The 27,368-nt window shown below is 42.7% G+C and overlaps 1 protein-coding gene across 1 annotated transcript in view; it reads left to right on the forward strand.

Annotated features, from left to right (window-relative positions):
* IGSF22 (immunoglobulin superfamily member 22) overlaps positions 1-27,368 on the forward strand; it is a 212,263-nt gene that overhangs the window by 44,594 nt on the left and 140,301 nt on the right. The window contains exon 2 of the mRNA XM_032765505.2: positions 14,784-14,914. Within this exon, the coding sequence (XP_032621396.1) occupies positions 14,784-14,914 (131 nt within the window). The remainder of the gene's footprint in view (positions 1-14,783; positions 14,915-27,368) is intronic.

The following is a 27,368-nucleotide window of genomic DNA, read 5'->3' on the forward strand; positions in this document are numbered from 1 at the left end:
GTGGTAATACCACTTCGTGCGGATGCAGTAAGTGGAATCCGGCAGGTATACTATATGCAAGCAAGCTAAAGATAACGAGGTTAGTTATCAGGGGGATGAGGCCTGTTCTAGCAGTTGAGGTTGTGAAAACCAAGGGAGGAGAAACTGGTTTTGTAGTTGGGCAAGTCACTCACAATCTTTGTTTATCCTGAGTCTAATGGTCAAATTTGCAGATGAATGAAGCTCAGCAGTTTTCCCTTTGAAGTCTGGTCCTGAAGTTTTTTTGCTGCAGGATGGCCACCTTAAGATCTGCTATAGTGTGGCCAGGGAGTTGTAAGTGCTCTCCTACAGGTTTTGAATATTGCCATATCCCTAATATCTATTTGTGTCCATTATCCTTTTCCACAGAGACTGTCCAGTTTGGCCAATGTACATAGCAGAGGGGCATCGCTGGCATATGATGGCATATATTACATTGGTGGATGTGCAGGTGAATGAATCGGTGATGGTGTGGCTGATCTGCGTTATCTCTTCTCTTTACCCACGAAAGCTCATGCTCCAATACGTCTGTTAGTCTATAAGGTGCCACAGGATTCTTTGCTGGTTTTACAGATCCAGACTAACATGGCTACCCCTCTGATACTTTTCACTATGGGCACACCATGATAGGATCAGTTGCTACGTGGATAAACTTGACTAGCAACTCTTAAACTCAGCTAATGTTCTTTGGAAGCATGAAGGGCCATTGGCTACCTACACTCCTGCCCCTCTGTTGGGATGTCACTGTGTTCACTCGTTTCAATAGGAAGTAAAAATCAAAGGATCATGCACCCACAATCATGTATGCTGGCAATAAAGTCTTCAGAAGGATATTTACATAAGAACAGGCAAATATATAGTCCAAAATATAATGGTGATCATTGCCACCCTCTCCCAGGGAAAGAAGAGGTGCTTTCAACTTGTTGATATTGCATGAGGAAGTCCCTCATTGTGTAGAATTTAAAGACGTAATGAACAGGTTCTGGGCTCCTGTCAATAGTGAGTCCCTGCAAAGAATAAGATAGCAGGTAACCCCAGCTGTGAACAGCAGTATGAAAATACCTGTTAGCAGAATGTAGGTAGGCAAGTAAGAAATGGGCAGGTTCCCTTAAAAGGTCGTCTTCTATGGGGGTGTGGTTAGTTTGCTCCGGAAAGCCCTTCCCACAGCTTACTTTGCCTGCTCAGAGGATGCTCAGAGATTTGAGTGTAAGCTAGTTGGCGGAGATTCCTCACTGATGCTAAATGACTCCATGACTTCTTTGGCAATACCTTTGGTCATACACTGAATACAGAATTACAGAATTTCAGCTTCTGTACATAGACTAATGGGCGTGCATTGCAGCTTCTGTACAGTGGGCATGTTATCTGTTTTTATCCCTTGTATATTGTTGTCAATCATAGCCATATTTGGGCTTTCATGAAAGAAACATAGCTACTTGTGTCAACCTTGAACTTCATCAGGTGCACTGCAGAAGATTTGCGTATTAGGAGTGAAATTAACCTGGGGCTGAAGGCCCTGCTTGCTGCTTAAGCCCAGTAATTGCCCTGAGTGACATGAGGTGAGGGAAAAGTGATTAGCTGCATGTGCAAATGGAGCAGTTCTTGGATGGTGTTCCTGAGGACATAACACGGTACATACAAGATAGAAAACCCAAAAATCTCACCAAGGCGGGGGAGATTGGAGCCAAGTGGATGGAAGTGGCAGAAAGCAAGAAACCGTCTGTCAAGGGAATGGAATTACCGGGGCACACGAAATAAACCCTAACAACGAGGGGCAACCCAGACCCCCTGCAACCCAAGGAAAAGCAAGACACCTATCTTCACTTCACAGTTCCATACTACCTCGACAGTGACCCTAGATAATGTGCTTAGTGTAATGAACTGGAATATAAAGGAACAATGCAAAAACCCACCCTGGGGTGCGAAGTATTACACCATCACACCAAATCCCGGCATTATACTCGGCAAATCTTGGGCGATAGGAAAATTGAGACGTTGGCGGAAGAAGGTTACCACGTGGAGGGAACGGGGGCACAAGTGTCAGCTATCACCAATCTTTGGTCCAAATCATAACCAGAGGCCAAGTGCCATTTCCCCTTTATGTCACAAGCGGTAGACTTGCCTAAGGGAACTTGCTGTCCAGACAAAGGCTGGTCAGGAATGTGGACTTTGGAGTCTAGTGGACAATTATTCTCCATGCTCTGGGGGAAATTGGCCAACAGGTGAAGTGGCAAGAGAGTGGGAAATGGTTACACAGCCAAACAGGCAGTCAGACCTATTCTGTTTCTGAGCTTCCAGGTGTAACCCGTTGTTTACCAGAGACAGACAGCGGTTGTGGACCCAGATCCTGCAACGGCTGAAAAGCCAGCACTCCAGTCCAGCCTGGAACTGGAACAGCAACCAGCACCAGCACAGCAATTGCAACAATCTTCAACTCAACGCCAGAGGGGGCAGCGAGGCCTGAACTGGCAGAAAACAGAAACCTAACGAAGGGCTATCAGCCAGAGCCTGAAATACCCCAGGTGCCCAGCGGAGAGCGGTTCACCAGGCAACGGAAAACCATCAAATCGTTCCAGAGGGCCAAGTCAAGTCACAGTTGAGAAGAATGATGTCCAGCTCAAGGGAAACAAGTTTCCGACTGGCACGGAAGAGATGAAGCTTCAGAAGCTTGGGTGGTGCATGGAGCACCCACGCTTCAGCTTTTCTACCCGATCCCGGTTTGTTATAGACAGGACTTATTACAGGAAATTCTTTTGGTGGACGATCAGGAGAATGTCAGCCGCAAAACATTGGTGGTTCAACTTATAGTTATGGGGAGCTCTTAAGCTTAAGCCCATGATATCCCAGTGACCATGCTGGTGGACGACCAGGATAGTTGGGAAGTCCTTCATGGAGGGGTGGGCAAGGACGGTTGCAAGTATGGTCCGGTCTTGTGAGCTGTTTTTGCCAAAGAGTGGGAAGCCCAAGATCTGGTTCAAGGCCCCCTTCCAGCCATCCATAATTTGAGGTCTATTTTGCGGTAGCTGTGGATTATTCTGGGTCCTTTCCCAGAAGATGCCGAGGAAAGAAGTAGTACTGACTTTCTGACTTTGTACCGATGGCGAAAGCAGTAGCTTAGGCAAAGCAGGGCTAAAGCTGTGTGACAGGGCCCTACAGCAGTTTTTGCCAGGGTAGGTTTGGCCCTCAATATGTTACAGATTCAGACTAATTTCTGGCAGGCACCATGAAGACCTGTGGGAAACTCATGGGGTGAGTCACTTGGTTGCACCGTACCACCATCAACCAAGTGGTCCTGTGGAAGGTTTATGGAAACTTTGGGGGCTGATCCATTAAATTCGTGACATGAACACTCCAATGACTGGGGATAGTGTTCAGCAGTTGCTCTTTGCTGTACAGGGCGTACCAATCCAGTTTAGGGTTTTCCTTTGAACTTGTGTTGGCACGAGGTTAGGGGCGCATTACGTTTGTGAGCAAAACATGGGAGGGGTTGTACCTTCAAGAAAATAACATTTGGGATTTGTTAAGCAATAGTAGCACTCTGAATTCTTTGCTCTTGCTAGAAGAAAACCTAAAGGATTACTCTTGAGGAGCAAAGCCTGGTATGATAACATCCAGAGAGCGTTCTTCAAGGTTAGTGAGGACTAAGTTATGGGTCGTCTTTTTTTTTTCTTGTTGAGGCGGCAAACAGGCATAAGATGAAGGCTCATGGAAGGACCGTTACAGTCCAAGAGGCCTAGGAATGTTAACTACCTATAGCATTTCCCAATTCTCACGCTAAAACAAAGTGTACATGTTAATTTCTTCTCAAGCCCGTTTTATTCAGGATTACAGGTTTGTCCAGTTTACAGCCAGGGAGGAGATGATGCTGAGTGGCCTGATGGTGTCTCTATGAAGGGAAAAGGACGGGTGGGTGGAAGAGTGAACTCTCAAGCCACCTGGATGTCTGCAGCGGCAACAAATAAGGAGCTGTGGCACTGCTTCGCCCATTGTTCTCAGCCAGGACGGACTGACAGGATACACTCCATTGACAAGGTTATGGTCACGAATTTAGAACACACTCCGGGTGTCTCTTGCACCAAGCTACTATAGGAACGGGAGATCTAGAACATGCTAAAGTGGGTATTAATCCGTCACTACCAGTTGTGGGCTTCAGTGGTTCGTGGTACAACCAGTATGGGGAAAATGAGCTTTTGGTGGACTACCGTAAGTAATGCGGTAACTCGTCAGAAATATCATGCACGCACTGATGGGCGTTGGAGAAGGTTGGACGGTGCCCTAGTTCATCTTACAATAGATTAAAGGGGTACGGTGGCAAGTAACGACTTAAGACCTTGCCAAGGAAAGGTAGCATTCGTCACCCATGGGAGTGTATGGATTTAATGTACTTCTTTCGGGCTGCAAATGCACCGATTCCAGAGGCTGGTAGATGGTTGTCTACTAGCAGGATGGGAGATATGCAGTTGCTCTCGATGAATGTGGCCCTTTTTTCAGCTCCTGGCATGAACACTAGTACACTGGAAAAGGGTCTTTGGCATATCAGCAGGCTGGACTAATGTCTTAAGGCAAGAGTGTTATAGGCAAAAACAGAGTGACTTTATGGGACACCAGTGGGTTCGAGACCATTTACTCAAAGGCCAGTGGATGCTATCAAAAGTGGCCTGTTCCAAGTCAAAGAAACAGGTCAATCTTCTTAGGCTTGGCCGGTAATTTACAGGGCCGATTTGTACAGCACTAAGCAACTCACCGCGGCACTGACGACTGACAAAAGATCAGCCAAATACAGTTAAGTGACTGATGAGTGTCAGTGGCCTTTAACCAATTTAAGCGACGGTCACCATGCTGACCTGTGTCGAAGGGCACGGGACTTTGACAAACCATTCTAGTACAACGATGCATTTGAGCGTTGTTAGGAGCAGTTTTGCAGGAAGGAAGGATACAAATTCCATCCTTCGTGTTTCTCAGCAAGAAACTGGTCTGAGAGGGAAGTTCACTGGATCAGTCAGTGAAAGGAATGCTATGCATTGTGTTACGGCCCTGGGAAAAGCTACGCCCCATATGTTTGGGGACGGCGGTTCCAGCTCCAAATGACCATTGCTGGTAAAGGGCTATACTTGCAAGAGAAACAACAAAAACTTCTGCGATGGAGTTTGTCTCCAAGATTTTGATTTTGATTCAACACATTTCGGTGGAGCTTTTAACAAAGTACTGATGCACTCTCCATGAGTTTCCAGATACACTGGCTAAAATTGGTCCTTTATATGTAAAAGTCTTGTAGTTTAACATACTTAGTAGTATATGTAAGGTGCAGTGTCGTTGTAGTAATCTGTTTAGTCTAAAGTTCTAGGAAGAAATCCGCCAGTGACGTTCCACTGTCTGTGATTTGGGGGGTGTATCATAAACAGATAGCTAAGGGTTAATGTTTCTTTTACCTGTAAAGGTGTAACAAGGGAACCAAAGACCTGACCAGAGGACCAATCAGGAAACGGATTTTTAAAAGCTCAGGGAGAGTTTTGGGTGGTGTCCTTTGTCTCTCTGCACTGTCTAGTCTCTCTCGGCTCTGAGAGGGATCTTTCTATCTTAAGTTCTATCTTCTGTTTCCAGTTGTAAGTACAGGATAGACAATATAGGTTTTTATTGTTTTTGTATTTACATGGTGTGTAGTTGCTGGAATGTTTAAATTGTATTTCTTTTTGAATAGGTCTGTTATTCATTTTTCTTTTAAGCAATTGACCTGTATATTGTTTTATGATTACGGAGATATTTTTATGTCTTTTTCTTTCTTTTTATATAAAGCTTTCTTTTTAAGACCTGTTGGATTTTTTCCTAGTTAAAACTCGCCAGGGAATGGTGGGGAGGGAAGGAACAGGAGGGAAGGAAAATCTCTTTGCGTCAGAGTTGCAAAGCTTCCTTTGCCGGGACTCGGACTGAGGGTGAAAGAAACTTGATCTCTCTGTTTGCAATTCAAGGAATTGAAATAGGATGATCGTCCAGGGCCAACCAGGGAGGGGAAGCGGGGAGGAAATAAAGAGGAGACAAGGGGAGGGGTTAGTTCCCTTTGTTGTAGACTCAGGGCATCTGAGTCTTGGGGTCCCCCAGGGAAGGTTTTGGGGAGACCAGAGTGAGGCAGGCATTGTAATTCCTGTCTAGTGGCAGCGCTATAAGATCCAAGCTGGTAATTAAGCTTGGAGGTTCATGCAGGCACCCACTTTTGGACGCTAAGGTTCAGAATTGGGAATTATGCTTTATGACAGCCCTGACCTCTACAGCACCTTTAGACAGGATAGTGTGGAGTGTGGCATTGAGGATGAGCAATGGGTAAGGCTACTGGATCTGCAGTTATGTGGATCTAGCTATCTTAATATTCCTCATAAGTGTCCCAGGCTGCGGGATGTGGTGATTTTGCTCCCCAGCCCTTATGCACTATATTCACATAAGGCCCAGCTAGATGAGCCCATCCTAGAGCCCTTCGATATTAGAGGTAATATTTGAGGATTATATTGTGACTTCTGGTACCAACTGGCACTGTGGCAAGAATTTTGTCCATTGTGTAGGGGCATGAAGCAGAAGCAGAAGGTTTCATTTCCTCTCACACACTTATTTTTCTTACATTAGAATCCTGCAAAAATGTAACTATACACTTTGCGCCATCCTCATGAGAGCAGAGTTGCTTGGGTTGAGACAGCTCTTCCACGTGGCTATGAGCACAAGGGCCCAGATTCTGATCTCAGTTATACCGGTGAAAATCTGGAGTAACCATTGTTCCTGAGATTGAATTTCTCCATTGGAATTACTCGAGATTGACACAAGTTGTATCTGCAATTAGAATCTGTCTTAGAGCTTATCACACCAGACTTTTGTGCCTCCAGTAAATTGATTGCCAATTAACTTGAGGAAGTTAACATGTTTGTAAAGCCTGGTATGGATCCTCCACACGTTTGATCCAAGCTGTTTGTTTTTTACCTTAAACTGATCCCTTGGGTAACCTGGTAACCTTTGTATCGTTGATCAAACATGGGGGGAGCACCCACATTGATCTTTACAAATGTGTTAACTACCTCAAGTTATTAGGCAGTCACTTAACGCTTAGGCAGTCAATTAATGGGAGGTGCAACAGATTAGTGAAGATGTACCCTTGCTGTGTTTACTCTGTTGCTTCCATAGCTGAGGCCCTGTTAGGGCTCCGCTTATTTCTTCTCCTGCTGATTCCACTGCACACCTGTTATCAGTGGCCCCAGGGGACACACACGGAGCATTCACATGCCCAGAGAAGGAAAATCTTAAAGGCCCAAAACAAGCAACTACTGGTGAGCAATTGAAAAGAAAATCAGTCTCAGTCATATGATGTGATAGGAGTTATAGAAGATTCAAAGATCAGCCTCATTTGTACTAGATAGTAAGGGCTCCATTGCAAACCACAGCCCTTTATAGGTGTGGAGCTGCAATGGAGAGATTGTGCCTTAGGTCTCTGTCTTCCTCCGTCTGCTCCTTGCAATGTGTGTGTGTGTGTATATGGGGGTAAATAGGGGGAAGTAGTCTGCTCCATTCATGGCTCTGCCTTCTCCTCTGTGCCCGAGGAGGAACAGGGGTGAGCAGTCCCTGTACTCCTTAGAATGCAGGTAGCATAGGGGTTGCTATTGCATGTAGCTCTTGCACAGCATGCTGGCAAGAAGCCTTCGTGGACACTCCTCCAATCCGGCATTCCCATACAAGGGCTGGAAACAAACTAGACCTCAGTATTTTACAATTATAGCATAGGACATATTTTGGTGGAATCCAATGTACTTGTTTAGGTTATATACATACAGCACAGCTGAAATGCCAGCAGCTGTGTGTGGAGAACAGCAGCCATCACACAGCCTGCTGACCAGTCATTTCACCATAACCTTGTCCTCCCCCTGTCTGTATTCTGCACATGCTGTCTCACATTTTACATTCAGACTGTAAACTCTTCAGGATAGGCACTGACATTTTGTTGTGTGTTTGTACAATGGGCCTCCGGGTGTTTGTACAATGGGCCCTTTTACCATATAAATAATACCTACGCAGGCGGGGCACACTTCCTGGCTTGTGTAGGCTGGTCTTATTGCAAGCACCAGGGTCCCCCATTCTCCCTGCCCCCTGGATGAGGTTCTCTGGGGGATCCTGGCATGGGGAAAAGAGGGGGGCACACAAAGCCAGTGGTGGGGGGAGACGGAGGGCATGGGGGCAGACAGAGCCCCTGACCGGCGTGTAGGGGGGAGTAATGGTGTATGGGGATTCACATAGAACCCCTGCTGTGGGGCAAGAATAGTGGAGGCACACAGAACCCATGGTTGGGGGGGTTGGGGAAATGTAGCATGGGGGAAGGGAGGCACAGAGGGCATGGGGAAATTGGATGGGAGTGCACACATAGCCACTGGTGTTTGAGGCTGTAACAGGGCACATCTTTGCTCCTGTCTTGCCCCAAAGAAACTGCACAGACTCCACTGGTTGTACATTCACCATGCCATTGATCTGAGTTCCCTCGACCAATACCACTGCAGCTGTAGTGCTTCAGTGCCTGTCGGTTTAGGTGATCCACCTCCCAGCACAGTCTACACCAAGGGTTAGGTCGACATAGCTATATGTCTCAGGGATGTAGATTTCTTACACCACTGAGAAATATAGTTATGCCAGTGCAAGTTCTCAGTGGAGACTGGCCCAAAGTGATAAGAGTGCCGGCTCACCTGTTCGCAACCTGCACTGTCACAATGGGAGAATGGAGGCACACAAAATGGGGAGTATGAGAGGAAATGGACTGAGAGACATACAGAAGTCATGGAAGGCAGGTGACTGGGGAGAGTTGCAGGGAGTCCTGAAAAAGAGGGGTGGCACACAGGGAACTTGTGGGGACAGCAGGAATGGAGGGATGCAGGAAGCCCTGGTATGTGCAATGAGTTTGGCCTACACAAGTTTTGAAGTGTGTGAGCCCCTAGTTCAGAAGTCCCCAAACTGTGCAACGTGCTTCCCTAGGTGGGGTGCAGAGGAATGTTCAGGGGGGTACCGCTGGGGCCCAGCTCTGCTCCTGGCCTTGACTGCTGGCCCTGTGTTCAGGGCCCTGACTGACCCAGCTGTGGCCCCAGCCTCAGTTCCCTTTCCCCAGTCCACAACCCTTCTCCTGGAGTCGTGGTCCTGCTTCCAGCTCGGGGGGGGGGCACAGACAGAGATAAAGGAGGGTGCGAGGTACAAAGTTTGAGGACCACTGCCCTACTCTACGGACAAAAGCAGAGGTGCTTAAGCCTGTTGTGTGATATAAGGATGTAACAGTTTAACCGATTAACCGATAAGCATCAGTCTTGTCGGTTTCAGTTAACGATTAAACTCTGCTGCTAGCTGGAGCCAGGACTGCACTGCTGCCCAGGGCGGCAGCCAGGAGGGACCCTCGGTGTGCGGCCGGTAGCAGAGTCCCAGGTGCAGCATGGGACCTTGGCCATGGCGGCTGGCAGCCGGGACCCCGGCCATGGGGGCCGTCAGTGGGGCCCTGCATAAAATGTGGGAGTGCTGCAGAACCCCCCAAACCCATAGTTCCCCGGTTAAACATTTTACCTTGTAACCAATAAAATTTTAATTGGTTACATGGTTACTTTTTTTAACTGCTATTTACATCTCTAGTGTGATAAAGAGGTGGCAGGGGCTTTATGTGTCCCCCATTTCCCCTTAGTTTTTCAGTTTTCCTCAAAAGTCAGTTGCCTAGAACATTTCCTGAAATTGATGAGACGCAATGTTCAAAAAGTTACTCCATTACAGACAGACAGAAATGCCTTTGAGTTGAGTATAAGGCCTTCCGGGCACAGCCACTAACAACTAGATGACATCAAAATGATAATAAGCAAAAGGAATCTTTTGGCCTAAACCCTAAACTTTATGAAATATGGTCCAAATGTTCATGCCAAGTAGAGAGTACCTTACTGTTTTAAAGTCTCATCTGAAAAGGTCACACGTGCATTAAAACATCAAGGTACTTAGTTTATATAAATGGGAAGAATGAAGGCAGTGTTGAGCCTGTTGAGATTAGGGTTGCCAAACCTCCAAGATGGTCTTGGAATCTCCAGGCCTAAAGATTAATCTTTAATTATGTCATGTGATGAAACTTTCATGAATACCTCCAAACAAAATTGGTAACCCTAGATGGGATGCCACATCAAATTTTATTTATGCATAGCCCATTTAGCCATCCCTTCCGTTGTACCAAAATATGGGACCCCATTGACTTTAAAAAGGACATGTTATGTGTCTGATACGTAGTGACTTCAATGGGGCTCTGCAAAGGCACGGACGTCTGTCAACCCATATGGATTCTGTTGCATTCTTGGGACCTCAATCTACAGTGAATCTATAGTTTTACTTCAAGCACTACATTCAGCCACTGTAGCTTTGTACAAAACTGAGAGCAGGACATTCAAAGCAAACAAACTGAGGGCCTGAGCCAAAACCCACCAAACTTACTGGAAGGATTCCCATTGACTTAAACGGGCTTTGGATCAGAATTTAAATTAGGCCTCAGTACAGGAAAATTTCCCTATTTGTGACACCCTTAAGTAGATGCTTAAATCCAATTAAAGTCAATAGCATTTCATTGTATGCTTAAAGTTAAGCATGTGGCTAAGTGCTACCCTGGAAAGGGGATGGATTTAAGCACACATTTAAGTACTTTCTTGAACTGGGACCTTACTGTAGACCAGTCCAGCTTCCACCAATGTGTACTTACAGCCACCTTAACCTGAGGGGGTTCTGGTAACTCTGACTGATGAGTACGTAATGAAGATGTAAAAATACAATAAATTGGTGATCATCTTTCTCAGTATGTGAGAAAGCAAAGGGATTGTGCCAATCAAATATGCGCATTAGATGACTAAGTGCTCCCACACTTTCAGTGTAGGCAGGGAATATGCTATGCTGCCACATATGTGCACCAGACACATACCAAATGCTTTTTATTCTGAGTGTTTTGTTTTGGGGGTTTTTTTTAGATGAGAGTTCAGCTCAGTGAGCAGGATGTTTATCTCTGTACCTGGAAAACAATATTGGTCATAATTTTTAGTGGACGATAAAGTTTTTAAAACAGATAACCAATAGGGATGCCCACCCTGAGTGACATCAGTACCTAAAGTGGTTGCTATAAACGTTCCTCAGGAAAGATTTGAGCATCACGCTTAGCATTTGAGTATGTTACTAACAACTGAATGAACTTTTTTTTTCTGTCAGAGGTGTTGCTGGAGAAGGGAAATTTTCACACGTAAGCCATATGATTTGAGTTTGATTTTCTTTCCTTGATAAAATATGTGTGATAAAAAAACTAACAAACTTGTATTAAGGAAATTAATTCCATCTAATTCTTGCTCAGATATGCATATATGTGACAAAATATGCATTCAGACACTATTAGGCCTAGTGCCGGAGAAATTGCTCTTAATAAATACCCATACGTGGTTACAGTTATTTGAATTACAGTAGCACCCACAGGCCCAAACCAAGATCAGGGCCCCATTGTGCTAGAATCTGTACAGGCATATAGAAAGAGACAATCCTTGCCCAAAGAGATAGTTTAGATAGGCAAGGCAATGGGGCAACGGAGACCCAGAGAGGTGAAGTGACTTGCCCAAAGCAGTACCACAGGTCTGTGGCAGAGCAGGAATGGAACCCAGGTATCCTGTGTCCCAGTCCTGTGCCCTAGCCACTAGATAATAATACCTCTTAGATAGATAGATAGATAGTTTGATCTGGTCAAAATTTTTCAAAAATCTGAAATTTGGACAAAATTTTTCACGAACATTTTCCACCATATTTTGACCATAAGGTCATATGATTGGGCACATGTGACTAAAGACCAGGCCTCCTGGGATAAAAGAGTAGTCTGTAGTCAAAAGGAGGGCAGATCTGAGAGAGACTCTAGTAAGAGCAGACCTTGTAGTCAATACTCCATCAAGAATGTCTGGGCCAGTCAGTGGTGCTGGAACCTGAGGGTGCTGCCGCACTCCCTGGCTTCAAGTAGTAGTAATAAACACCAAATACACGGTTTCCACCATCAACACTACACTATAAAAATAGTTCCAGCTCCCCTGGGGCCAGTCAAGAAAGCGCCAGTGAGGAAGCCAGGCATGGAGTGTATAGAGACCCTTGGAGAGAAAGAGAGGGAAATTTAGGCTGCATGGCAGACAGGGCTGGGAACCCATAGTAGAGTGTGTAGGTGGAGTCCCTGTATATTGCCACACCATGCAGGGCCACCCAGAGGATTCAGGGGGCCTGGGGCAAAGTGAGGGAGCTGCGGCACTTGTACTCACCTGGCGGCGGTCCGGGTCTTCTGTGGCATTTTGGCGGCGGGGGGCCCTTCAGTTGCTCTGCATCTTGGGCAGCACTGAAGGGCCCCCCGCCGCCGAAATGCCACCAAAGACCTGGACTGCTGCCAGGCCAGGACTCGTGGGGCCCCTGAAGGGCCTGGGGCCTGGGGAAAATTGCCCCCTTGCCCCCCCACCCCCCCCGGCATCCCTGACACCATGAAGTGGTGCAGTAACCCCGGAGAAGGAACTGAATAGATCCCAGCATGGCTGAAAACAAGGTGAAAGAGGACAGACCTTCAGAGGGAGGGTTGTACCCTGTAGAAGATCCTGGGGTAGAAAATTTGGTTTGGAGTTTATATTGGACTTAAACCCCTGGAAGGGTGGACTTTTGGACTTAACTGGAGGGCTAAATAATTGCAAGGACCTGACAGCATTTGGAGCTGGTCAATGACTGACACGGAGGGAAAACTGAGGCAGAGAAAGGGTCTGATGCGTGGTTTAGAGAGATCCTGCTGCACAGTTCCTATCCAGCAACATACCTGACCGCACACTTATAACCCATTTACTTCAGTAGGACTTACCATGTACTTAAGTGCTTTGCTGATTCAGGGCTTCGAAGGAAAAGTGGGAGAATATTTCCCCAACAGCATCTTGTGCTGTAATAGTGGTGATGGGTGATGGTGATGGTGATATGTATTATAAGCCCCACAGGGCTGTTTCCATAAGTTGTCTGTGCAATGACTGTCTTCCAGAAATGACATTGCTGGTTGACCTAACTTTTTGATATAGACCTGGCCTGAGTTGAAGCTCCCAGCTCAGATCTTAAAATATGAATTTGTACTAATACAGTGCACTGGGTGAAGGTAGTTCTGCTTCTGTGAAGTACTCTAAATATTTTAGAATTTGGCTGCCACTATGCTTGAGTCTTGCAATTCCTTAATAATCAGTTCTCTGTGACTTATCCTCAGAGGCTTCTAATACAATGATAGAAAGTAGGCTGAATTCTTATCTAACTTGGAGCCTGACCCTGCAAACACTTATGCCCATGAATAACTTTTCTCCTATGTGTAGTTACAACTATTCACATAAGTATAGTTAAGTACATACAGAAGAGTTTTAAGACATTGTGCCCCTGTTTTTTAAAATCACTGTCTGCCTTTAAAATTCTGTTCTGATTTTAAGTCTTCTCATACTTACAGGCACATAACAATAGCAGCTTGGCATATCTTTCTGATTTCCTGCTACTTTGGGAATGTCTACTCAGGAAAAGCCATGTATGGGCTAACCTACCAGAGCTAGCCCCCGTCCAGCTAGCATGGGTAGCAACAGCAGTGAAAACAGAGCAGTGTGGGCTTCAGAGTAGGCTACTGAGCCAAATTCATACCCAGGGTTCATGCTGGGCTTGTACTATCCGCACTGAAGCCCATGCTGTACTGGGAGTACTCATGGCCAACCTGCTATACATCAGATTTCAGAAGGAGAAGGTTTTCCTTTACCTCCACTCAAAATTCATCGCTAAGGTAATTTCTGAGTTTCACATAGATTAGTCTATTTATTTAATGATATTCTTCCCTTAACCTCATGCTTCCAATGACAACAGGAAACTTCATCCTCTGGATGTCAGATGAGCATTAGCGTTCTACCTGCGAAAAACTAAACCAATTAGGAAAATGCCTACAATATTTGTTGCTATAGCAGAGCAATTGCAGCACAAGCATGATCTGCTCAGAAGCTCTCTAAGTGGATCTCCGGCTGTATCACTTTTTGTTATCAGTTAGCATGTCTGCTTTTCCCACATGTGCTGAGGGCACATTCCACTAGAGCACAGGCAACCTCAATAGCCTTACTTCAAGAAGTTCCTATACTGGAGCTCCAGCCATACCTTCACCAAGCATTATGCCTTAGCCCAGGCCTCTTCTGCAGATGCAGCTGTTGGGACAGCAGCATTGCATAGATCTATACCAACTGCGCCTCACGCCCCTCTTCTGTTTGAATACTCTTTACTAGTCACCCACATGTGGCACACACACAGGGACCAGCATTTGAAGAAGAAATGGAGGTTACTTACTTTTAACTAGAGGGTCTTTGAGATGTGTGGTCTCTAACTGTATTCTACTACATACCTCTGTTCCCATCTCTTCTGGATCCTCTCTGATTCATGGTAAGAGGAGGAACTGGAGAGCCTTTGGTCAATACCACACCTTACACCCTTGCTTTGAAGCATGAGGGGAACAACTGTACAGGTGTGGACCAACAGACTCTACTTGCTAGAAAACTCTGGTTTCAGGCACATGGAGTGCGTGCATATCCACATGTGGAATACAGATAGGGACTACATATCTCAAAGAACCTCCAGTTACAAGTCTGTAAATTCCATTTATCACTCTATAATATTTCTTTTCATGCCTGATAATGTAATAAATCCCACTTATGCCTGAAAGACTTAGACTTTAATTTTTTTTCTTTTAGGATTCTAGAGTGTAAACCCCATAAGGACATAAACTATTATCTCAGAGGGCCGTGTGCCAATCAGACGAGTCCTGGAGGAGATTTTGCAAGGGTTTACCATGTGACTAAGGGCACTCACTGCATGTCAGATGGTAAGTACAGAAGTTAATGGTTCATTGCATCACAATGACACTACAATACTGGAGGGAAAAAATTTCAACAATATTCTTTTTGAGAATTTGTCCTAATTTTACTGTGGAATAAAGGGCACAGGTAGACAGGAAAGGGAAGAAAATGAATGCAGGTTGTACACATCTTCCAAAGCCCAGTTAACACAGAAAGAGCCCTTGTTGCTTTTTTTTCCACTAGAGGACAATATTCATTAACAAATCATCAATCCGTGACTGGTCCCACATTTCAGGAAGTGTCTGTTCATCTTTCATATTAATACCGGGATTTTCAAAGGCACATACGGAATTTAGGCACCCAGATCCCATTGAAATTGGATGGGATCTGCATGTCTAATTCTCTGGCCTCCTTTGAAAATCCCAGCCTAAATGAATTTCCGGGCATCCAGTGGGTTTTTAGACTATTTGTCTTACTTGTTAATGATACTGTGCTGAACAGTTATTAAATGACTTAGGACCCGGTCGTTTAGGCATTTGGCATTCTCAAGTGGCATTGGAGTCAATGGGAGTTGAGGGTGCTCAGTGCCTCATCAGAAGTGTTTAGCACCTTGCAGGATGAGAGCCCACTGAAGTCAGTGGACTTTGAATCAGGCCCTTAGTGTAGTAAATCCTTTTTTTTTTCAAGTATTAAATAGAAGGTTGATTTTATTTGCTGGAAATCTGATATATTTGCCTTCCTGTTGCATCATAAATATGCTTTTGTAATTCATTTAATCAGCTTTTTATAGTACTCTGTAGGCAGAGATACCTTGTATTCAGTAATCCATGGCTGTTTTTATGGTACAAAAGTCAACCTATGTGAATATGCAATCTGAACGCAACTACATGTTGAAAATGAAGCTTCTGGAAAAGGGGGTGATGAAATACTATACTGGAAGATGTTTGGTGGGAAAAATAATTCCCCTTATGAGAACAAGCTGGTTTGGTAAGTGGGATTATTCTACCCACATTCTGCTTATCTCATTTCAGAGGTGATCTTTTGCAAGAGGTGCTGACCTCTCTTTTTTTAAATAAGAATCCTGAGCAAGAAGAAGATAATTTCTCATGCAGATATGTCTGATGGGTCCTCACATTCTCTGAGAACTGGGATCAGGTGACAGATTGGCCAGTTGAAGATCAATGTATTCAGTGTTCATCTGAGGGCAGGAAGGAAGTATCTCATAATGTCAATTCACATCACCATGGTAAGGCCTGCGCTTTGCAGCCTTTGTGCAGTAAAGACCTGATCCAAAGCCTTTTGAAGCCAATGGAAGTCTAGGCACTAAAACCTCACATTATTACTGTTCAACATTTATATTGTGGTAGCACCTAGAAGTGTCAAATAGATGGAGGCCCCATTGTGCTAGGTCTCATACAAATGTATAGCAAATGGCAGTCACCGCTTTAAAGAACTTGCAGTTTAAATGTTGGCATCTTTGTTGATTTTGCCTGAGTACGGTTGTAGGGTTTGGTGTTGTATGTTCTAAACATCCTTAGATTATTTTGTGTTAATTTCAGAGAGTGGTATACACAGTTCTGCTCACTACTCAACTCCTATAACAGACAAAATAATACTTAAAAAGCACTGTGTAAATTCATGTCCGGTTAACTACACTGAAATCAATTGAATTGCACCAGGGATGAGTTTGGACCATTGCCTATATAAAAATCACATATTTAAAAATAAATATTACTGCTTTCCTTTCTTACTTACAATACCTTCTAGTATTAAAACAAAAAGATTTTTAAAAAATCAAATATCCAGTCCTTTCAGCCATTTATGATGTATGTTTACTTTTTGCATTTTTTTTAGCTTGGACTACAAAATGAAACTGGCCTGTTTCATTTTTATGTTCCAGTCAGTTTCACTTTCTGCTTTTTTGCACCAGCATAATGTTGCGAGTTTGGGGCTCATAAAACTGCATAAGGAATAGTTAAATGAAAATAAGTCTTAATTTCATAAAAACCCTTCTGTTCATAGGAGGCTTTGTTTCCCCCTCCATTTTTACTTGACATAAGTTAATTTTTGATCCTGAACTAAGAAGAGAAGTCCCTCATATGTGGATTCTATTTGTCCTAATTAATTTTTCTACTCACTGTGGACCAGACTGTGATCACCAGTGGGAGGAAGGGATCACGCAGATAGTCCTATTAACGTTAGCGGAATTTCTTGGATGAGTAACAGCATACAGTGAGTAAGGATTTCTCAATCTGGCCCTATGTCCTTTCACTTTTTCTGTTTCAGAAATAAAATATAGCAAAACACATTTTGGAAAGAATGCTTGCAGCTTGAGGGAGCAAACAGGAAGGAAAATCATTTTTATTACTCTGTAGTTTGATGAATACAAATACAGGGACTGTTCATTTAAAAATGAGCTTTCATTACATGCACATTCCATGATTTCATTATGGCAATTGTAAACAAGAGTCAGCATTTGTAATGAATGTGCCATTCAAAAAGACAGGTTCATGCTTGTGAAATTTGTTTGCATAGTAATGTATCAGTGGAGTTTGGCTAACCATATGTTTGCATATGGAAGTCAAATAGAACCATGGAAAAACCTACTTTTTTGCCATGAAGAAGAAAATCAACTGGTTTTAATGCAAGATTTGCACTTCATCATCGTCGTCGTCTTTTTTTTTTTTTTTTTTGTAAAAACTAGTCATGAAGGAGCAGCATCCATAACATACCATGTGATAATAGTGGAGATTCTAATGAGAACAAAAATGAGCATCAGAACTCAAAAGGAGTAACTCCTGTTGGCAAGCTTAATGTTTGTAATATGAGGATATCACACCAAAAGTGAACATTGTGCATTTGTCAAGATTTTGAAGCAGAAGTGGTGGCACAGTGGTTAGTGCATGAATCTCAGGCTCCTGTGTGGGAATGAGAGCCTCCCCTGTAGTATACTGGTGAAAAGAGTTGGAGAGATTATGAAGTACCCCCTCCTTTCTATGCACAGCCACTTTCAGAGAACAGTAAATGATAAGGGAATTGACTCGGTTTTCTCCTCTTTCTTTATCCTGGGCATTAATCAGTTTATTTCTAGTTTTTTTGCCATAAAACTAATTATTCTTCATGGGCCTGTTCCTTGGGTATTGTAAACTGGCATAGTTCCATTGATGCCAATTTAGGAACATGTCCCCTATGTGTTCTTATTGTTTATCCAACCCTTAATTAGTGGCAGTATAAGAATTACACTTAAATATTGTCTTTCTTTGATGTCTAACATCATCATACCATACATATCAGGGATAGTGCTACCAGCTGTGATTTCCAAAGGAGACTAATGGAACTGGATGCCAACTCCTATTAAAATTCAATGAAAGTTGGGCACCTTTAGACACCATTGAAAATGCCAGCCACAGTGTTCTGCGCTGAATTGGATTCATTTTACTGACAAACCATCCAGGTTTCTTTTTTTTCCCTTTAATAATATTTTTCTTTTATATCACAATGAAGAGACTCCAGCTTTTCACATCATACCACTGAGAAGGAGACCAATGGTCAGACAATTTCAGCAAACCCTCTAGAGTTACTATAATAATTCCTTTGGAAAAAGGGGTGAACTTGGCTTGTTCTGTGCAATGCTAGCATTTTACTGCCAATGGTGTCTTTGCACTTTCAGATTCCAAGCTGCACTAAGAACTTGCTGCTGTGCGAGAAGGTGAACAGCAACTAACAGTTTCTGTATTCGAATCCTCCCTATATACCTATTGAAGATGGTCCTTTTCTTTCCTGCAGGTGCTTCCTACCCTGTCTCTATCTCTTATTTCCCATCGCAACAGTGGAATCATTAACATTTTTTGCTGTGTATTTTACAAGCTTATTCAAACTGATTTAAAGAGCAAGTGGTCTCTTGTCTGTTTGATAACACTATCTTGTGTCTACGGGAGAGGGGTTATGGCACGGTGGTTGCTATAATGAACTGACATGGAAGGCTGTTGAGCAGCACATTGGGTTTATATGTTCACATTCACTGATTGCACCAGTTATTCCTTTTGTTTTCATTCTTTGTACATAAACTGAAGAATATCAATAGTACAATTAAAGATACATGAAGAGATCAAACCTTATCCTAAAAAGAGAATTGAGGCAAACATGCTCGCTTATCAGGGAACTTTTTAGATGTTAGCAGAAATAGGTAATGTATTTAAAATCCTGATCTTGCAGTCATGTTTCAGGCGAAATTCTCATTGGTGCCAGTAAAGACTGAAGGATCTATGTTCAAAAATAAAACAAAAAACCCAACAATATTTGACAGCCTCTCAGGGAAAGGCTGTAAAGATGCAGTAAAATAATCTTTTCTGTTGTGCATCCAGGCTGCCACAGCTCTCCAGAGATTCTTCAGGGGCCAGCTCATCTAAGTTTCTCTCGCCATTCATAGGGCACCCTTGACACTGTCTCCTGGCTCTCCACGGGTCTCCCAATGCAAAACTTTATCTTCAGAAAGGTCAGTCATAAAGATAAAAGATATCCAGGACACAGCACAAGCCAGAAATTGGGGTATACCATGCCGTGGCATATCTAGTGAAAACTTTTTCACTAGGAGAGTGGTGAAGCACTGGAATGGGTTACCTAGGGAGGTGGTGGAATCTCCTTCCTTAGAGGTTTTTAAGGTCAGGCTTGACAAAGCCCTGGCTGGGATGATTTAGTTGGGGATTAGGTCCTGCTTTGAGCAGGGGGTTGGACTAGATGACTGCCTAAGGTCCCTTCCAGCCCTAATATTCTATGATTGGGCCTAGATGTGTCACGTCTTTAATAGCACCATGGTCCACCTATGTGGAATGTGATAGAATTTGTATCATCCCCAATTCTGGGTGGTTTACATGTACATAGGAGTTGATATTGTGCAAAGAGACCCTTGTCCCTTTCTTGTAAGTGACGTTAATAAAGGCTCCATGTCTAGCAATGGCAACGCAGAGTACATATTCTGCATGAATGTGCCCTATTCGTAGATATGCCACTGAAGAAAATGAAAACATATAGCAAGTAAATATTTCAAAAGTGCCAAAGTGACTTAGAAGCCTTTGTCCCATTTTCAAAAGAGACAGGCATGAAGGAGTAGAGCTGGGTGAATAATTGATTTTTCTTTTGGTGATTGAACTGAAAAATCTGAATTTTTTCTTTTATTTGTTTCGGATGGACCTGAAATGACAATTTTTTTCTTTCTTTTTTTTTTTTTTCGTGAAATGAAAAACTGAAAAGAAAAATTGAGTTTGGTCCAAGTAAAACATTTTGTTTCATTTTGGTTTTTTTTTTTACCTTTTTTCTATTTTTTAAAAATTACATATACTAGGTTTGGCAGAATTAAGTTTTAACTTTTTTATAATTTCCATGTATGATATCAATGTTTATTTTTATTCATTTAAATTTTCACAGTTGCTGGAAATTATGGGATGGTCAAATAGAGGGAAGGTCAGATAATTCATTAAAGGCTGTAAAAGTTCAGATTTAAAAAGTTTAACCATTTGAAATACAAATTGTCAACATCACGTCAAAATATACAATGTAAAGATCCTTAAATCAAATTCTAAGAAGTTCTCAAGCAGCATTTTTCTTATTTTGCCTATCTGGAAATTTTGATTATTATCAATGGAAATATCTTTTTTGGTTTGTGTGTGGACAGTGAAATTAACCCTTACATACATTTACAGATAAAAAACAAATCTTTCCAAGCCCAAATATAGCTAAATTTTAGAAACAAAATGTCATTTCAAAATGAAAAGTCAAAATATTTCATTTTGAAAATGTTAAAATGAAACATTTTTTACTTTTTCAGAATTTTGTTTTTTTCCCATTTTATTTGGCTGAAGCTATTCACTGAATTTGATTCAAATTCACAAATAGCTTTATTTGACTGAAACATGCATTTTTCGGTGAATATACTATTTGCTGGGGAAAAAAATTGCCCAGCTCTACTTAGGCACCTGTGTCATATTGACTTCAGTGTTACTTAGGGCTTCTAAGTGCCTAAGTCACTTTTGAAAATTGAACTTATGGCCAGGTTCTCAAAAGCATTTGGGCACCTAAAGATTCAGGCATGTGCCTAGTGGGATTTTCAAAAGCACCTAAGATATGTAGGGGCTTATGTCCCATTAGTCCTTAGTCTTCTAAGTCATTTAGGGGCTTTGGAAAATTTTACCCAACATCTTTTACTTCCGTTGGTGGATGCAGGGAAAAAAGGGGAAATTGATTCCATTATCTCTAATGCAAATTGCCCGTGCAAAGCATACAAGCATTGAATGGAGAATAACACTGCCCTATCTAGTTCTTGCTATACAAGGGGTTAACTCCAGCTTCCCTTGAACACATGTTCAGGTGAAGGGCTGCCAGAGACATAGGAGATGGAGGCAGGGCTTCTTACTGAGGCTCTGAGATCAGGGTTGATGCAGGAAAGTTCTTGTTTGCTGGGCTTCTGGCTGATGTTTGCTTTGTGTGATATGAGATATTGTCTGTTGCTGTGTTTAGTTTCTGCTCTGGTTATACCTCCTCTCTATGCTTGTCTTCTATAATGTCTTTTTTCTCTTATTTTCCCCTCTCTTCCTTCCCTTCCTCTGCTCTGTATCACTAAGCTTATCCTCTTTTCCTCATTCCTCCTTTTTTTTCCTGAGCCTCTCCATCTTCTCTTGTCTTTTTCCTCTGTCTCATTTTTTGATTTTGCTTCTCTGTTTGTTGCCATCACTTTTCCCTAACACGTGCCCTGTTCTTTCTCTTTTATCAGATCACATCATTTTTGTAGTGCCCGGTTTAGTGAACGCATAATAGTAACCATCAAATGTTAGTAGAAGGAACACTGTAGACTTTGAATAAGTAGCGAGTGGACTGTCTTTCAGGCATGCAGCTGCACACACTAAAAGATCTGATCCGAAGCTCATCGAAAATAATGGGCAGACCCCCATTGACTTCACTGGTTATTAGACCAGGCACTAAAATGTAGCGTACCTAATTTGTGTGAGTATTCATCACTGTTATGTATTTATCGATCGACTGGCAAACTGGTTAATTACATGCCGAAACTAAGAACACAACTGCATACCAAACTAAACTTAAAAATATATTAGTCATTTTTAAGACTCGGGTCTTGTCTACATAGGACAGTTGCACCAATTTAACTTAAATCATTTTTAAACCAAGTTAGTTAAACTGGTGCAAAGCCCTGCTTGGAGCCTTTTATTCTCATTTTGGAGTGGTGTATTTCAGTTTAGCTTAAATCTATTCTTAAGTAATTTAAGCTGAACTGCAGTGGGCCTGCTTTAAACCAAATAAGAGTGTCTACTCAGATTTTTGCACCGGTTTAACTATTGGTTTCAAATCACCCCTTTAGTTAGACCGGTGCATTTTCCTCATGTTGACAAAGCCTAAGCCCAGAGAAATGTAATCTCTCTTCACTTTTCTCACAGATTGACAGCTCGTGATTTCGTGTTTTCCCTCTTGAGATCTCAGCACCTTACAGCATAGGGAAGGATAAAATCTCAATGGGAAGATACATTAATAAAAATTGTATTGAGAGGAGGGTGGGAGGGGAAGGCCTCCCCAAGAACGAGAGGTTTTAATGATGGAACATTTTCCTCATTGTATCACAGCTGTAGAAGAAGAGGAGGAGGAAGCCAGAGACTGCTCTATCTTTGTGCAGATTCTTATCTCCTTCCTCCCACGCATGATCGGTGACTATTGCTACTCGGGATCTGCTACATACATTCATGGGGAAAAAGCTGATCAAAAATACCAGTGAGCAGTGGGAGGCCAGAATGTGTCTGGTTCTGCACAAGCTGAGAAGTGGGTGAAAGGAGTCTTCCCCACTTTCAGCAGAGGCCAGCCACAATCTGGAGTGGGAGTGCAGGCCCTGAGCCTGCCTAGTGCCATCGGTGGTGCTAAGCTGCCCAAAAGGGGCAGGATAAAGCCATCTGTCCCAGAGGAGCTGACGGGGTATGGAGGAGAAATACATACACCACATTAACTCCCTGGCGGACAGACTGCTTGTTGCAGCATGCACTCTTTGGGAGCTCCTCCTGTAGCACAAAGATAGAGCAGTCTCCTCCTTTGAGCCACAGTGTTTACCCAAGTAAGGCAAGGCATGTAACTGAGCAGAAGAACAGGTGGAGAAATCTGCCTTGGTGCATCTTTCCCAGGACAGATAAGGTTCTGACTGAGCGGTCAAACACATGTAAGCCATCCAAAATTCCAATGGCTCTTGGGAGAGAATGTGACCTTAATACTGGACTAGAAGAATCTTGAAAAGACAGAGCCCTGGGGAAGTCAGTAAATGATACAGAATCTGATTCTACATACCACTTTGTTTCAGTCTTTGTCAAATGCTGCACACAGGAAATGTGATATTTTAGGAAAAAATTATCAAAATTCCTAAGAAACCTTGCAGACACCATTAAGGGTTTCACATTTTTATTTCCTGCCGTCAGGAAGTGGCAGCTTAATTTCATGAACGAGTCCATGATCCCTTTGCTGTCACATATGCATATGTGGAAATAGATAAGCTTATCTATTGTGCGTTGTGTTTGTTCCATGGCATATTCAATTCTAGTCAAGTTCTGCTATCATGCCACTCAGTGTAGTATCGAAACCTCTCTATACCGTATTCTGTCCTATTCACGTTTTTGTATTACATTCATCACTGTGGTATTTGAGTGCCAGTGAGCAGTATCCTACTCTGGTCAGGTTCTTATATGGTGCCCAGCACTGTGGTATGTCCTATATAGCGTATTCTATTCAGGTTCTTGCACCATACCCCTCACCATATTGAGTGCCTGTATACTGTACTCTATTGTATTCAAATTTCTACATGCTGCAACTCTTGCTGTGCTAGCCAAGTGCCTGGGTACTGTATTCTATTCTGTTCAGATTCTTATATGTCTCCACAATATGCAAGTGACTATCTAGTGTCCCAAATACCTTGTTTTAATTTATTTTCAACTCAGATTTTTCACAGCAGAGAATTTATTATTTTGAAAAATAGCAATTGCACCTGGAAGTGAATGACAAGATGATTTTTATTTTGTCCTGACAATAGAGGCTACACATCTTTGGCAATTGCCATTATTGAGCTCTTTAAGTGTGAACAAACAGAATACCCCCCTCCAACACATGCATGCACGCCTTTTTTTATAACATATTTATTCATTAAACATATGTTTCTTTTTGAAAGACAAAAGCTATTAGCACTTTAAAATAGAATCCTTTTTTCATTGCTTTTCATAGAAACAGTGCCACAGTATTATGGAAAAAAAACCATTAATACGCCAAATTTAATTAACTAACTAAATATTCTATTAAAGCTCTTTTCTGCTCCCTCAGTTTTGACAATAGGTATATAAATACAGTATGTTGATGACTGACCTTCAAACTAGTGTTTTTGCTTTGTTAAGTCTGTGCTGTGGTTTGAATACCATTGTCCCATTTGCACAAAAAAGCCTCTTACCTACAGAAGCTGGATGTATGGCTAGATGGGTCAAATGAGGGGGACCAAATCCTGACATTCTTACTCAAGCAAAATATCCTCTGACGTCAGTTGGGATTTTGACTCGGTGAGGATGGAGGTGTCAAGCATGCAGGAGGCTGGATAACTCCTGCAAGGTGCTGAATACTCTCAAATCCTATTGGTTACTGTGGGAGTTGATGGTTATTATAGTAAACTCTTCAGGGCAGGGATTGTCTCAGTATGGGTAAGTTTCAAGCTGGGGGGTGTGATTTACAGCTTGAGGAGACATATTCACACTAGCTCTCATCAAGCTAGGGTGCTGCCGCAGCTATCGCCTGTTTTGAGCACGCTGGCTCAATGAGAGCTAGCATAAGTATGTCTTCCTGAGCTGGGAATCACATACCTGTTGTTATGTGTTTATATGGTGCTGTAGAAATGGTTACTTTTGTATCTCCCTCCTGAACTTCGCTGTGCGTTCCGTAGTGGTCTGAAGGATCTAGGCCTAGGTCTTCTCTTCATGACGTTAAAGATCTGATGGCATTTCCATAAGAGCTGGGGTTTGCTCAAAACTCATTGGTGAAGTTCCCTTATGCCATGCTGGTTCTGTGTGCCCTTTGGTCGCCATCTCTCTAGTCCAGAGGCCGCTGCATTTTAGTGGCGCTACATGTATGTAGTTTGTAAGGCCTGCTGGGCTCTGTTGAGGTGAAAGGCGGTGCCTTTAAGACAATGTTACATTTGCCTTAAGCAAAAGGACTTGGTATTTCCCTGATGCATCTCACTTTTCCTGCTTCTGTCTGTCTGAAACAGGCCATGGCACTTTTACTTTGACAAGAAATAAACAGTGGATCTTTATTGTTCATTTCTCTCACAGGGTGACTGGCCCTTGAAAGGGAAATAGGTTCAGCCCCACCTGTGGGATACTTAGCTTACCTCTTCAGGTGGAGAAAATGAGCAAAATCACATAACAAGCAGGCCATGTAGCTAAATCAGAGTGTAGATAAAAGAAGTCTGTGAAGAGTAATGGGGAAAGGAAAGACTCCATATAGGAAGCAATGGGAGTTGCTGATAGATAAAGGGTAGTGAGTGGTTCAAGGAACCAGAGAGTGGCATGGGGCTGAGAAGAGAGGGTCTGAGGAAGAAGGGCCTATGACTAGCTTGTTTTGTGCTTATTTTGGGGTTTTCTTTTTTGTAACTTACTTAAAGGGCCCAGCAATTGTAGCAGGTGACTGCAGCAACCAAACCAGACTGGGAGGTTGGGTGATTCTGAGTGTGGGAGGAGAAATGGAGGTAGTGGTTAGCACAAAGCCAGACCAGGTAGGCAGTACTGTTACAATTTCCATTATGATGTCACTAATACCAGTGATCCTACCTTTGCTGCAAAGGGCCCACCCAATCAGCTGAGCTCCTCAGCCAGTGGGAGTTAAGGGCACTCAGGAAAAATTGGTCTAGAGCTTTCAGGACTGGGCCTCAACTAAAGAAGAAAGTCTAGGGTGGGGGTGGGTTGTCTGAAACGTCTATTTAAGCACCAAGGTGAAGGATGGGATTTTCAAAACCAGTCAGTATTGGCCTAACTTGGCTCTTATTGAAGTCAACTGTAAAGCTCTCACTGGGAGTAGGAGTAGGGTGATGTAACTGCCTCAAATGTCTGTCCATGCAAATGGAGCATTCTGGATGGAATGACAGGAATAGTTGTACTGGTAAGAGGTATAACTGAGAGATGTCCTAGTTCCCACTGATACAAAACTGTCACCTGGACAAAGGAAGTAACAGCCCACCAACACACTAGCAACATGTCAAGATAGCAGATGAGTTACATATGCTTAAAAATATAATACGCTTTAAATAATACAAAAACTTCACAGGGAATGAATGCAGTGGTGTTTTGACGTGGGAGCAATGAGCTGGAACAGCCATGTACACATAAGAATGTGATCTGCTGTGTTTGGAATGAGACGAAATGTTGAAATCAGGTGCTCTGGAAAATAGATTAATTAATCAAGGAGGCCTGAGGAAAACAAAGGCACTTACCAGCAGTCCCAGTCATGCACTGAGAATATAAAACTGAGCTGATAGGCTTTTATGGCTGTCTCTCTGAATCTATCTGTCTGGGTGCTTTTCTGGTGTCTAGCACTGTAGTAGCTGAACATTGCTGCTTGAGTAGTATGAGCATTTCAAGGACAATACTTCACTTCTAAATTCTCAGGAAGAAGAGAAACATCCATTCTTTGGACAATGCCCTTGGGGCTTACACCTTACAGAGGATTTTAAGGATTGGTTCCCATAACTTGCCTTGCTCATGAAAGAATATCTTTGGAGTTAAGGTATTTTTTGATGGTGACTCACTAGTGTTTCCATAGGTGGCTTCAGGGAGGTAATTATACCCCAACTAAATGTCATCAAAAGGTCTATTTTCTCAGCAAGGTGAGAGACTGGCCCATCACACATGGGAAGTAGTTTTGCACCTTAATGCACAACTACTTCCCAACAGCAGAAAACTGCTTTCAGGCCTATTGACCAGTAGGCAAATAAATTGCTAGAAAGTTAGAAACAGATGCAATTTATCCTGTATCATTGCTTAAAAGGAGAGTTTATTTTTTATAAAACACTTTCTTTTCATCAAGCAAAATCACAACAGTAACACATACAAAATACACTTAAATTGCAGTATTTAATTTCTGTGAATGAGCTACTGTATTACAAAAGGTTGTTTTTTTAAAAAAATATTTCACACTTTTGATTACATTAAATATACCCTTAAATGTGTGTCTGCCAAAAGGATAAAGGTATAAATAGTATTTTATTTTGGGCTATCCTCTTCTAAGAGTAGAACTTGGCCCTGTACATCTAAATCTACATCTGTATTGTTGACAAATCTCAGTAACATTTTCTCTCCATGAAGCTGATTTGTGGACAGTCAAAGCTATAGCTCTTTAGTTTAGCTTCAGAATTATAGAGCTTTTCTGTTTGTTTCCATTTTCAGAATTAAAGAGAGGTTGCTAGCT

This window comes from Chelonoidis abingdonii, chromosome 4, assembly GCF_003597395.2.
Source record: "Chelonoidis abingdonii isolate Lonesome George chromosome 4, CheloAbing_2.0, whole genome shotgun sequence".
Lineage (NCBI taxonomy): Eukaryota > Metazoa > Chordata > Testudines > Testudinidae > Chelonoidis > Chelonoidis abingdonii.